A 14,025-nucleotide genomic window follows, 5' to 3' on the forward strand; every position below is an offset into this window, starting at 1 on the left:
AAATATATAGTACTCATATACTTATCCTTAACTTCTTACTCTTTTGATGTGTGATAGGTATTTAGAAAATGCCTGGAGAATTTCTATAAGAGTGTGGAAGAAGAGGGAACAAAAATAAAAGTGCAAGGGGCTTGGGACTTGTTTAATTGGAATTACGTGCCTGCTTTGAATTCCTTTCTCCTTCTAATAACATTGCTATTACTAGCCATTTATCATTCATACTGAAGTGTCACACAGCTTTTAGAATTTCTTTGGTCCTGCTTTGTCAAATATGTATATAATTAGCAACATACATATTTCTTTAAGAGTACTAAAAACAATTAAAATAAGAAACTGCTTAAGTCTACCTTTTTGTCCCCCCTCCCCTCCACTATACACACACCCTACCCCTCTCCAAATGAAGAACTAGAACAAGTCGGGATGTCAGTGCTTTCCATAGAAAGTAAAATGTAAAAATGAAATACCGGATTGTTTTGATTTGAAATACGTAATGCGACACCTAATCGAGGTTCGTTCTGTTCTTGAGACTTCAAACTGCATACAGTATCTACCTTTTTTCCCCTCTCTCTTCAGCTTGTGGACCATGTTTACTTCTTGAATTCTAACTGTGAATTTTAGTATAGATACTTGGCTTAACTGTGGGAGTAAATAGTAACTGTAGTAGTAATTGTGTGTGTAATAAACTTTCCTGTCAGTTATTTAACATCAAGGTAAAATTCCTCCAGGGAAGAGTATATTCACGTCAACATGGGAAAATTCCCAAATGTTAAGCATTTGAGTAGAGAGGAGCAGTTGGTACTCTGGAGAGAAGAGATAATATTCAGAAGAAGCTTCTCAAGCTGAAAGAATGAGGTAACAAACCTCCTGAAGTTCTTTGAAGACAAATGTGAAACGTGGCAGGGATGGAATAGCAGACTGAGGACTGTTGAAAAGGAAGCTTTTGCAGAAAAGGACCGAGGTATGGGATGAGACTGGGACAAGTTGAAAATGTCAGCCAGGAGAAAGCCAACTACATACTGGGCTGCAGCAGAAAGAGCAATAACGGGTTGAGGGAGGTGGTTTTCCCTACTCTTATTGTTAGTGAATCTACATCCAGAGTATTGTCTCCAATTCTCGTGCACTTAGTGCAAGAGAGATTGGCAAACTGGTGTAAATCCAGAGGAGAGCATCTGAAATGAGTGGAAGACTGGAGCATGCATCCTACAAGAAGAAGCCAGGTTTGCCTAGCCTGGAAAGGAGAAAACTAAAGGAAGTTCTAAGTGCTATTTTCAATTACATAATGGGGATTTGAAGAGAAGGTTTTCTTGGACTTCTTAGGATCTTGGAAGTGTGCAGTGAAAGGAGGAGAGGCAACAACCACAAGCTGCAGCAGGGGAAATTTTCACCTAAACAAAAGTAATTTGTTTTGTTTTGTTTTTCTCCCCACAGTGAGGACAAATAAGCACTGGAACAGGTTTCCAAAGAAGCTGTAAAATATCCTTGGAGATTTTCAAATTTAACAGCATAAGGTCTTAAATTGCAATTACTGAGCTAAGTAATACTGTTAACACAAGTACTTCTTGTGTTCACTCTGTGCTTCTGCAAATAAGTGTGAGGTAATACTGATGGCTCTTCAGCTAAGAACCAGAGATCTTCTCTCCATGCGTGGGATGCTGCAGGCTCATCTATCATATGAAATCTTGTGTATAACATACCTGAAGGGAAGACTTTCAGAATTCTCCAACTTTGTGAATTTTGTTTTGAAAGCCCAATGGGAAGTGGTGAGAGTGAAATACACTATTGTCAGTATTTTCCAAAACAAACAAACAAAAACAAACAAACAAAAAAAAGTGTCTTACATTATCCTTGCTGGCAAAAATCCTTTAATTCAAGTGCTTAGTCTTTATCTGAATCACATATTGCAAATAAACCCTACATTAGATTTTAAAAGCCATTATGAAGAACTCTTTAAAGAATTACTGTTACTCTGAAGGATTATACAAAAGCACAGCAACCCCTTAATATCTAAAATACCTTTGAATCTTGGAAAAAGGCACATAGTAATGGGAATCAAGAACAGTATAGTAAACAGTACAATAATAATATTTGTGTAAATACTAAATTAAAGGAGCAGAAACTAATTTGAGTTGAAGTATAAACGACAATGGTTATACTTAATAATGTGACCATATGAAGAATCCACAAAGAGTAATGCTGCATGTCTGTTAATGAAAGTCCATGAGTTTTGTTAATCAAAGAGCAGTTATAAGTTAACTTCTGTATGATACATATGAAAGATTGTATAGGTAAGATCAAGAGCACTATCATTTTACCTTCTGCTTTTGATTCAAGAGGAATTTTTAACAATATATTTCCTTTACATCTTTCCTGGCAAGATTTGCTTCTGTTACTGTCAAGAGCTGAGCTTTGAAATATGCTGAAGGGCATATGAGCTACATTTTGAAAGAGTTTGGTGCTCGGAAACTGAGTCTCTGTGGCTCAGCATACTACTCTTGGATTTATTCATTAACTAACTTGATGTTTTGCTGAAATACCTGGATTATTACTACATCATCTTTCAGGTCTAAATCCTGTTTGTGTTAGATTATACAAATGAAGTAATTAAACTACAAAAGACCATGATTTCTCACATGTGGCTTGTACTTACATCCTACTGCACACCTATGTATACTTAGATTAGGTTTAATCTGTTTATGCAGGAGTTAGCATATCTGCATAAAATCCTGTGTTTGAAGAGGAGTAAAAACACTTGCTACTTAATATTTGAACTTAAATTTTATTTATTTTAAATCTTAAATCTCTCTTATGTTCTTCCTTTGTAAATGAGCACAGTTCATGGGGTGATTGGTTATTGCCATGGCAATGGGGAACTCAAGGGTGTAATCTTCTCTTCTCTCACCATGAGAGTGCATGCTACTGCAATATGAAATAGAGCTGCACTGTGGTACCTGGAACATGCATATATATGTGTGTGTATGTGTGTTATATATAAGACCAGCTGATTGAATGGTGTACACTTATTCTTACTGTAGTAGGATCAAAGTGGTTTTGAAGTTGACGACTTAGGCCCTATTGGCTGTCCCACTGCAGTGTCACATCTGTTTAAGCTCTGCTTTCCACTGTCATGCTTATGGCAAGGCTTGCAGTTCTTGTTGAGTCCATGTTGCAATAGTTGTGCTGCTAGTAGTACACATGCTTTTGAACACTAAACTTTCAGTGTGCCCTGTGGTGGCAGGGCACACAACATCTAACTTAGATGTTGATATGGTGCATAGCAGCTCAGTAGCTGTGGCAACAGAGCTTGCCAACATTTGTTCTGTGGTCAATGACAACTAAACATCTCACCACAAATGTTATTTTCAACTACAGCTAACCTAATTTTATTTCAGTAGCCTTGCCTTACTTTAAAAGGGAGCTGTAATAGTGAACTCTGGCTGTTGAGAAATTTTTTAAAGAAGGAATTACTGCATTGGAGGAGGAAGCTAACTTGCAATAGATGGGATATGATCCATGCACTTAAAACAACTGCAGCAACTGCTGTAAGAAAAAACAGAGGTGTGAAAGTGAAATTTCTGTTTAAATTGAATCTGTATTAGAATACATGGAAGCTACGTTCAGAAGATGGAAAATGTACCTGAGAGTTTCTACAGAAGAGGAGGTGAAGTTTTTTGATTCCAAGGAAGGAACTTTGCTTTCTTAGCATACTGCACAACATTTTCAACAGCAAAACAAGCCTCAAACAGGAAAAGGGAGGAGATGTACCTATCAGGAAATGTTCTTTATCAGAAATAATCAAGGGTGATTAAAGTCTATAGGAAAATAATGTGCAACTGTAAGCTACTATAACAGTAGCTGTGTTGTTTACTCTATCTGAAAGGCTGATTGTTTTGTAAACATACAGTGTCGCTTAGCCCCTTTGAAAAACTATTTTAAGCAAGTCAGAAATAGGAAATCAGATCTTAAAATCTACAAAGACTGCTTTAATCAAGCTGTCTCTGACTTTCGTCTTGCTATCTGGAGTTTAAGTAGAATATTTAAATTCAGCAAAGGTCATGCTAGTTTCACAGGAAAGGAACAGAGTTAAAATGGAGAATTTATGGAGTACTTTACATTTTATTCATTTATTTATTATGGAGTACTAAACACTTTATTCACTGTTTTTTAATGAATTTGGATTTATTTTCTTCATCTGCTTTGCACAGAAACTTGCCACATCTTTACTTCATGTAAAAGATCTTTTAATGAAACATGTAATCTGTATGAAACACTTCTATATATCATAAACTATATCAATACTTACACTTTTTGTGCAAGAGATATTAAATACTTTGTTTTAGCAGGCTTGCATGTTGCCTCCTATTTAAAGGTAAATGGAAGAACAGCATAAGACAAATCATTAGTCATTACATGTGTTATTTTTTTTATCCAATTGGAAATAAATATTTTGAGTGGAAAAATTAAAGTGAAGGTCTTTCTTGTTGCAAAAAGCTGTTAACATCACCTTTGGGATGACTATGAATGTGGGAAGCTTAAGAAGTTACTTGCTGTGAGCTCTAGTTTTATGCTGGATGGTAGTGATTGTGTTGTTACAAAGTTGATCTAAGAATACCAAGGTGAGAGTTTTGAAGAGGGCTTTTGAGCTTGAAGACTAGTTTTTGTTTTTGTTTTTTTTTCTTCATGCAAATTGTTTTAATGTTACTGTTCTCAACAAATCTTGTTTTTATCCCATATGATAAGTAGAAATGCACATATTTGATGCTATAATATGCAAGAAGATACCAACTAAATGAAATGCTGAGGTTCAAGAAAAAATGTAGAATGCCACTGGTCTTTTCTGTTGCTGAAGATGTATGAAAATAGAGGAGTTCAATTCTCTGCTACATTCCACAAAGATGACAGGAAGGTTCCCCATCTCCCTCCTTGGTCAATGCAAATTACAGGTCAGCTGAGAAGCTTTTTCCTGCAACTTAGTCAGTCCTTGCTTTTCCTGCCTCCACTAGTTTATGTATTATATGAAACTGTTAAAATATGAGCTTGTCCATTATGATTTCTGGCCATAGAGGAGCCTGTAGAGAAGTCAAACAATTTATAATCTGTTGCTCTCATGTTTAGGTGGGTAAAACTTTCGAATCTCATTGTCAACATACATGGAGACATGTTTAAATTTCAGACATTAAGACTGGATCGTGAGCAACTGTTACCTTCAGGATAAACACTTAATGTGCTGTAATTAACTTTGATGAAGAAGGCTGGATTTGAGAATGCCAGCACTTAGTCCAAGTCAGATGTCTGCCCACCCTTCATTGTACAGGGCAAGAGCAGTAAAAGGTCAGAGATGTGCATCTGGTTGTGATCCAGTCAACCTAGCCTCTTTTTTCAGTTGGAATAGCAAGGCAGAGGTGGCTGCTGTATGAATGAAAATTGTTGGCAACAATTGCCTTCTTTAAAGTAACAATTGCTTTGTTAGAAGCAGCATTCATCAAGTGGAAGGTACAGTAGAGGAGATACTCCAACTTCCTCATCCCTATCAAACAGGGAGAGGTGAAAAAAATAACTTTGCGGTTTCTACAGACTGTCTTTTATGTATGCTGGATGGCTTAAAATAAAAGCTATATTTTCTGTTTGCTATTTAAGCAGTACACCTGGTTGTATTCCACCTGTTTTCCTGAACATGAAGTTGCAGATGGCTTAGACTTCATAGCAAAGCACAAGTTCTTACTGTGTGCTGTAAACATGCATGATATTGAAATTCACCTTTTGGTGGAATACCGTGTTTGAGTGTTTCAGTATAGAAATACATTGTTCCTACTGTCTAAGGACACCGAATGAAAGATGTATATAATTCCTATAATTCCTCATATAATGGTGAAGTATTCTTGGCCTTTAAATCAGCCATGAAGATAACACCAAAAAAAGTATCTGTGTGAACCTAATCTCTGCTGTGTTGTCCAATAATAGGATGAGAGTTCTTGTGAGCAGAAATATGATATAATTCACCTAACATTTCACAGAATTGCAGGATGCTTTAGGTTGGAAGTGTCCTCTGGAGATTGTCTGGTCCAACCCCCTGCTCAAACAGGACCACCCAGAGCAGGGTGCCCAGGACCACATCCAGGTGGGTTTTAGAGATCTCCAAAGTGGGAGACTACAGCCTCTCTGAGTAGCCTGTTCTGCCTTTAGGGTGTGTTCTTTGTACAGATATTTAGTATGCTGTTTAATTTCCATATACTTTGAAACCTTGTTCTGGTGTTTTGGACAGAGAAACCTTCACTTCCTTCAGTACCTGTGAACAGGACAAGGTACTTGTATTTCAAAACAACTTAGTGATTTTATTTACTTCCAAGAAAAGGAACAAATGTATTTTTTTCTAGTGTGTGGGAGAAAGAACCAAAAAAAAAATAATTGTTTATTTACAACTCATATATTCCTTTGACAAGCAACTTAGGCAGCTGTAAGTCATTATATAAAGATGTAAAGAATCAGGGAAGAATATTCAAGTAAACATTCTGATACATAAATATCACATTTAGAGGTCAGTTTTACAGATCTATTAAAGTAGTCTGAGAGATCTCAAGAAAACACTAATGTTAAATAAGTGCTATTGAATCCAAGTGGTAATACAATTTTTTCTTCCTTAGATTCACAACATATAACTGTGCCCAAAATACTGTTTTCCATCAACTTACAAGAGACACATAATAACCACTTCTTGTATCACTTGCTTATAAAAGATATAATTTATATATTCATTGGAGGATCAAACTGGAGTACCTGTACTCTTGTGATATGGTAGCAGTACTTCTTTTATCACAGAGGCAAGGTGTTCACACACCCTTTTCTTCTGTAAGAAGATATTTTTTCTTTCACTTTGAAAGAATCTTATGAGGGGAAGCAACATTGTTTTTTCATTATGCAAATTACTTGCCCAGGCATCTTGATCTGAATGTTACATGTTACTTTCCCCTATATTTATAAGAAAGATGCATAGATCTTCAGATGATGTATTGCACAATGTTGCATAAGAGATTTTTCTCTGTGGCTATTTATTCAAAACTTCTTGTGTATTATATTCTCTTTGGTGTTTTCTGTTCATCAGCCATAACTCTAAAAATGAAACAATAAATTATATAAATAAATTAAATAAAAAAGAAAATCATAAAAGACTTTTATCTTAGTTTCTGTGATATGTATGAGAAAATTATCAGTAGTTGCCACAAGATAAAACTGCAATAGTATTTGTTTATACTGTTTATAACAAACAAACTTGGCATCCTTGATTGTGTTTAAATAAACCCTTTTTGCATGCATTTGAATGATTAGTTAGGAAATATGCACACAAGATCATTTTCACAGATCAAAAACTTGGCCTGAGTTTAGATCATCATTCAGCTTCTGCTCTGGCATGGTTTGTATTTGTGATATCCCAGTTTAAATAGTCAAGAGGATCCTGAATGTCAGGATAAGTGAAAATTTGAAATTATTTGTAGCTGTTTGTATTATTATGATTTTCTATGTTCAATATATTTTTGCTTATTGTTCAATATATTTTTTCTTTAATTATCTTTTGGTATAGTCATTAACTGAAGTGTCCTGCAAGCCCTCCTGGTACAGAGAAAAATCCATTTGGATGCTTGAGTTATCATGCACTAGTTACAAAGCTTCTATTTAGAAAAATGCTCAATGTCTTTTCTTGTCCAGGGGGTGGAAAAATATTGTATTCCAAATGTGCAAAAACTAACAGCAAGGACAAACAGAGGTTTTCCAAGGCAAGTTGCCCTTGTCCTCCTAGCATGCCTATTTTAATAATGTAATTATGACATTGTCATCCCTTCCTTGCCATAACATTTCTCCTTCAAAGTCTACCAGTCCATGTTTCCTGGCTCTCATGAGAATCCCAACAACCTTATCTGAAATACGAACGTATCTCTCAAAGAGCTCCCCAAAAGTGACTTGGATCTTGCCGTCACGCCGTGGTTTAGCCATTGACTCAATGATGAAGCACAAGTCCCTGATCTCCCGGTGAATGTGGGCCTCAGCTCTCTTGGCCCTTTCAGCAGTTTTGGTTCCTTCCTTTGGACGGCCATACCCTTCATCTCCTTTATGCAGGCGTGTGGACATGGCCAGGTCGTGGTCAAATTCTTCGCTGAAGGGATTCAGCTTCTGTGATGTGATGTGCTGGTCTGCCCATTCCTGCCACCTGTCCTTCAGGCTATTAACGGGGCTGTATTTCCTGTGAGCCTTAGTGCTTCTTTCCTCACTGAGCTTGCTTGCGCTGGAAGAAACAAAAACACTATTTGAGTTTTGCATTTCATCATTTAATTACAGTCCTGGTACTAGTCTTAATACTAACATGTACTGTGTTTTTCCAGACCAGATGCTAACCACCAGGTGGCATGTTTTCACCAGTTCTAAACTAGTACTTTGAGGGTTTTTAGTCCACATTTCAGATGGCATTTAAAAACAAATTCACTGACAACAGCTTGATTTCATCTATGCTACCACCTTCTAGCTTAGTTTTGAACCCATTTTGGCTGAATTCTGTAGGGATATGAGACAGTATGCTGCTGATTGCCTGCACCTTCATTCAGTCACATAGCTCCCCATTTTTGTCTGCACTGCAGAGCCTGAAATCTGCCTGACTTAATGTTACAGGTGACAGTAACTGCAAGTGTACAGACTGGGGCCTCACCTATTTTTGACTGAAGCACAGAGGGCAGTGTCTGGAAAAATCTGTTCCTTCTAATAGGTGTTGAATTCAGAAAAAAATAAAAAATAATAAAATAATAAAAAAAGACAAAAGTACAGTAGCTCTGCCTATACATATTTTATCTATGATTCTGAACAATTTTTGAAGTACAAAATTCATGTTCCTTTAGGCAGGTGTATGAGGCTAGAAGAAACTTAAGGCTACTGAAATTTGTGTCAAGGTCAAAGGATGAAGAGATCTTAACAGATCTCGTGCATGTTCATGTTTGTAGCAGCATTTTATTACTGGATGGCTGCAGGCAGACAGATTCTTGATGCTCTTTCCTCTAGTGACCAATCTCACATGTTGCGGGGGAGTTACAGATAGTCTGAGCTAGTCTTTGTGCTGTCCACATCCTGTCACTGCATCTGTATAGAGCTTGCCTAGGGAGTATGTTGTGCTGTGGCTATGCTGAAGTAATTTGTTTTCTAATACTTTTAGTCCCCAGAAGGCTGCTCTGAAACCACCCCAGTAATATCTGCTGAATATTAACAGGAACAGTCGGAACAAAACTACAGTTAGCAAAACAGTACAGAAGACTACAAACCTGCTGCCTGCTGCCCATTGCTTTGTTTCCTACTAAGCTTGTTGAAAGGAGAAGACAACCAAGTGAGATGGCGTGCTCTAAAGGCTTTGTTGTTCTTGTGTGTTGGTTTTTTTTTTTCTTGATTTTTTTTTTAATTAAACTGTCTAACAAGTACTCTCATCTTTTCTTTCTGAAGCCTATATTTCTTTTATAGCTGAATACTATTATCCTTATCACCTTTTCAGTGGTTGAGGAAAACATCGTATCTATCCTTCTGCTTTTATGATGGCCTAAGTGGATTTGGAAGTTCCATATTGTTAACTACCTTTTTTTAAATGCATCTTCCAGTTCTGATTCCCAAAGTGCAATTTTCCTTATTGTTTAGCTTGTTGATGAGCTAACACAGAAAGCTGTCATAGACCTAGAATCCTTTTTTGCCGTGTCTGTACAGTGCCTAATACAATGGATTGTGAATCCAAAATCAGGATTGTGAGCTTAACCCAATGTAACAAGTCTGTTACCTGTAAGAGTCAAAGAAGTTTACCTGCTAACCAAAGTGATAACCAAATTGCATTCTGAACTTGTATGACAGTGTTGCCCATGCCCTGTGTTCCCTACTGTCCTGTCTCTAGGGAAAATGCATGAATCCTTTTGTAATGTTTTGAATTTCATATCTCTGCTGTGCCCCTTTGGCTCCTAAACAGAAATGAAATAGTATTTCTAGGCCTGTAGAAGTTAACATTCACTCTACTAAGGAAGCAGCCTGAGTGCAGTAAATGTTGCAGCTGGAGGTCACGAAGGTGCTGATGTGAGGGAAAAAATGCTGGCACTGATCCTTTTTTTTCCTGGGACATAGTGAGGAAAATAAGAGATGTGCTTTAAAAAGTCCATATACTTATGGACTTTTTGAAGAAGATTAAGCCAGACTGGAAAGTTCATAAAAACAGCAGGCTAAAATAATGTATTTTGAGGCTATAAAAAATAAATACATAATAATGGGTAGTTTAAAAAAATAAAATAAATCCAGTCCTGATAATAGCACTATAAATGTAGAAAAAGATTCCTGACAGATTTCTGTGGAAGAGATGTCTGTAAGTAATAGAGAGGGTGTTATTTCTATCATTTGCACCTCAGTAAATATGGCTAATCTATTTTTCCCTAGGTAGCAGCCCTAAAACGAGACATATGGAGAAAACATATGTAAGGTTTAAAGGAAAGATAGCTGCTTTGCCTCTACTATCAATTTTTTAGTGAGCAATTTATTTTAATTGGCATCATTTTCAGGTAAAATGGTGCTGTTTTCCTAATGTGTGAAATCTGTGTTTTGACAGTTCGTTTTTCTGCTAATTTCTGTCAAAGGACAGTGCATGCAGTCCCTCCCAAAATTAGGGACCAGAGACTTTCAACCTCTGGGTTATTGGAGAACTTTTTCAGATTGACTTAACCATTTGTTCCTTGTGGGTGATGGCTGGTCAGTTATACAGCAAAGCATTGTTTAGTAACCAGTCTGAGTAGTTAAAATAGCTACCTGTGTTCAGGTATCTCTGCTGGAATTTACTGTGTGGTTGACGTAGTCCTGGTTTTAATGGTGGCCATGGTAACTGCTTGCTGGCAGTGGGGTACAAAACCTGGCTAGTTAGTGGGACTGGCAGAGTCTGTCATTCGCTGTCTGCAGAATGACCAGGAAGCCAGTTTTGATGTTCTCATTTGTGCTGGTTCCAGTTTCTGGTTTCTGAAATGGTGGTTAGGATACAGTATCGAGCGTATAGGCCCTGGCCCTCTGATTCCTGCTGTCCTGCTGGTCTTTCCCACACGGGCTAAGCGAGCGGGTTGACACGCCTGCCTTCTCGTCTCAAACAGCCTCGTGCTCATCTCACACGCATGCAAGGCAGAGCAGAAGATGGCAGAGACTCAGACCCCACCACACCGTGGCCTTGACAGGAAGGCCTTGGCACCAGCCTCTTCCCAGGGCTCTGCTCTGTGAGGGGAGCTGTGCCAGACCCTGCCCCAGCCAAATTTAGGCCCCGGCTGCCATCCCTGCCCCAGAGAAGCCTTAGCACACCCTGGTCCCAGAGGCAGTGCTTTCCTTCATCACGAATTTAAAGTTAGATGTGAAGTTTTGTGCTGGAACAGTTCAGGCTCAGCCGCACGTTCATGCCTGCTGGAACATTACGGAGTTTGTGAAGCAGAGCACTGGAGCAAATAACGTGCTATGTCTCTAACAGCTGCCTACAGCTTCCCCTCTCGCAGTTGGACATGTGGACCTTCTCATCTGTTCCTGAGAAGGGAGCGATGAGTGGGTTTGGCAACTATCTTCTGGCAAGTCTGGCAACAGCACAACTCTTTGTAGCCATCTTCTGAAAAGTTTGTTCTGCTGGAGGGGTCTGGGAAAGCAAACTGGGGAATTCCTACCAGCTTCTGCTATTCCTCTGCAGTTCTGGGAGTCTTCCCCAGGACTGCCTGTCTGTGGCTGAACCTTACTTGTTTACTACCTGGACTCTAAATTTAATATGCAGCTGCTGTAGTGTAGTAATCTTCAAGCACAATCCTCTTACTGAAAGAAGCCTTACTCAAAACCATCTGATACTATAATTTTGCTACTTAATTCTCTCTCTTTTTTTTAGAACCTGTAATAACTACATCAGTAAGTAATATTTTTTTCTCCTTCTTTTCTGTTCACACCAGTTACAGGCATAAGAAAGTCTGTATGTCTGAAAGTTCCACAACAGACTCCGTGAGCATACTTAGAGAGAGAGAGAGTGTGTGTGTGTACCCACAGAGAGGCGCTGAATTTGAAAAATGAATTGATGATTCAAATGTTCTTTTTGTCAAATGACTTATAACATGGTTTAGAAATGATTTATAGCATGATTCAAATCACTCTTTCAGAAGTAGAGGCAGGCTAATATCTCAGGAACTGGGACCCTAAACAGAGAAGTTCCATCCTTGACTTAATGAATTCCAAATCCATAAGGAAAGCTTCCAAAGAGAATCAGTGCACCCAGATTTTGTTAAGATGTACCTAAAAGTGATTTCCTCAATACCTGTTTTTGGACATTCTGCGTAAATCACTCCCAAGATTATTCACAATTTTTGCAAAGCAAAATAATGAATAAATATGTTGAAATATTATTTGCTCAGGTGTGTTGCTTTAGACTTAGTATTTGCTGAAATCATCATATCATTCAGGTTATAAAAGACCTCTAAGATCATCTGAATAGCTGTGGGTTCCTGAGGAACAAAAAGATGTTAATCTGAAATGTGGACTAAAATATTGAGAGGTAAGTAGTGATTTAGATGAACCAATAAACCTAGTGTCAAAATTAAATGGAATAACATTTCCCAAATATAACTTCCTATGTCTCTTATGCATATAGTACTTGAGATGCAAGACTGTAGTCAGAAGTTACTGACTAACCACTTAAGCATAGAGAGTTATGTGAAAGGTTTTCTGGATTTTATTATTATTATAATTGTTTTGCTTTTTCTTTAGGAATAATTATTTCTCTTTGACCATTTCCTATGTTTGTTTGTTTTTTCCTGATCTCATTTCACTTATTTGTTGTGGAAGCTTGTTCCCGTTTCAGGGTCTGCTGACCATTTGTGATACTGTAACAAAGGTGTTTTACTTACAAAGATGGCACAGGTCGTTTAATCCTCACAGCCGTCACCTCTCGGTCACTGTCCTCTGGCTCAAGTCTGTCCTCTGCTTCCCCATAGCCACTGTCCTCTGCATCCATGCTGTCATCGTGGCTGTTAAGCAGCAGTTCTTCCTTAGTCCCCACTTTGTCCTCTTGTTCCATCTGCTTCCAGCCCTTGGTCAGCTCTGATACCGTGTTTGAACACTTTCTCCTTATTGTGGGTGATAATTTGGCGCTAAGAATTTTGTCAATAGCATTTGATTCTTCTTTGAGCTTGATCGTCTCTGAGCTGCCATTGTTGTTCTCATATCTGTCACTGAGGAGGCTAACATCACCTCCTCGTTCATAGGCTTTGCTTACAACTGTCTTGGTCACCTCTTTGCTTCTAATGTTGAACTTTTTGAGGGCTTCATCCGATTCCCTGGATTTTTTTTCAGCATCTCTTATTGTAGTTGATTCATTTACTGAGGATTTTTCATTGTCTTTTCCTTGGTCCCTCTTGGTGGATGGAATTGGCCATTTTTCAAAGGGTCTTTCTTGCACTGGCTGAGTTGATGAGTCCACTGCACTGGGGACCCACCCGCTGGGTTCTTGAGCTTGCTTTACGTTGTGATCAGTTGCCCACTGCTGCCAACCTCGCGCCAAGCTGAAGACTAGGGTGGCTGTTCGGATCTTGTGGACAGCCCTTTTTGCAGGAGTTGTGCTCGCCTTCTTTTCGAGAGCCATGCTGCTGTCTGCTGCCATGCTGGTGCTTTGCCCTCTTATGTTAAGCACCTCCTCAATGAGCTTCCTTAAGCGAGTAATGTCCAGCAAAGAGAGCTGCAGAGATTTAAATAGATGAGGGAGCAGTTTGTGCCCATGGAAAATATGTGAAACACTTTGCACAAAGATAGAGTATCCTCACTATTACGGAGTTCTTTTTTTAAAACGTGGGATTGCATTTCATCACAGCAGATGAATGATGCGTGATGTAAACAGGATGACACAGACCTGTACTGGGAATAGTGAGAAATTCACAGCACTCTTCCCAGGGACTGCTCAATCCCCAATTTGTTGGCAAGTGCAGAATTTGGGTTAAAGATATTGAACAGAGTGTCTGAAATGGCTAAATG

At 38.3% G+C, this 14,025-nt stretch overlaps 1 protein-coding gene across 1 annotated transcript; it reads right to left on the reverse strand.

Annotated features, from left to right (window-relative positions):
• Positions 1-6,342: 6,342 nt before the first annotated feature.
• Positions 6,343-13,698, reverse strand: ABRA (actin binding Rho activating protein). Its single transcript, XM_084282313.1, has 2 exons — positions 12,906-13,698; positions 6,343-8,272 (listed from the first exon to the last, which is right to left on the reverse strand). The coding sequence occupies exons 1-2, from the start codon at positions 13,655-13,657 to the stop codon at positions 7,795-7,797; spliced, it is 1,230 nt and encodes a 409-aa protein (XP_084138439.1). The 5' UTR covers positions 13,658-13,698; the 3' UTR covers positions 6,343-7,794.
• Positions 13,699-14,025: the final 327 nt, after the last annotated feature.

Source organism: Netta rufina (genome assembly GCF_964035555.1).
Source record: "Netta rufina genome assembly, chromosome: 2".
Lineage (NCBI taxonomy): Eukaryota > Metazoa > Chordata > Aves > Anseriformes > Anatidae > Netta > Netta rufina.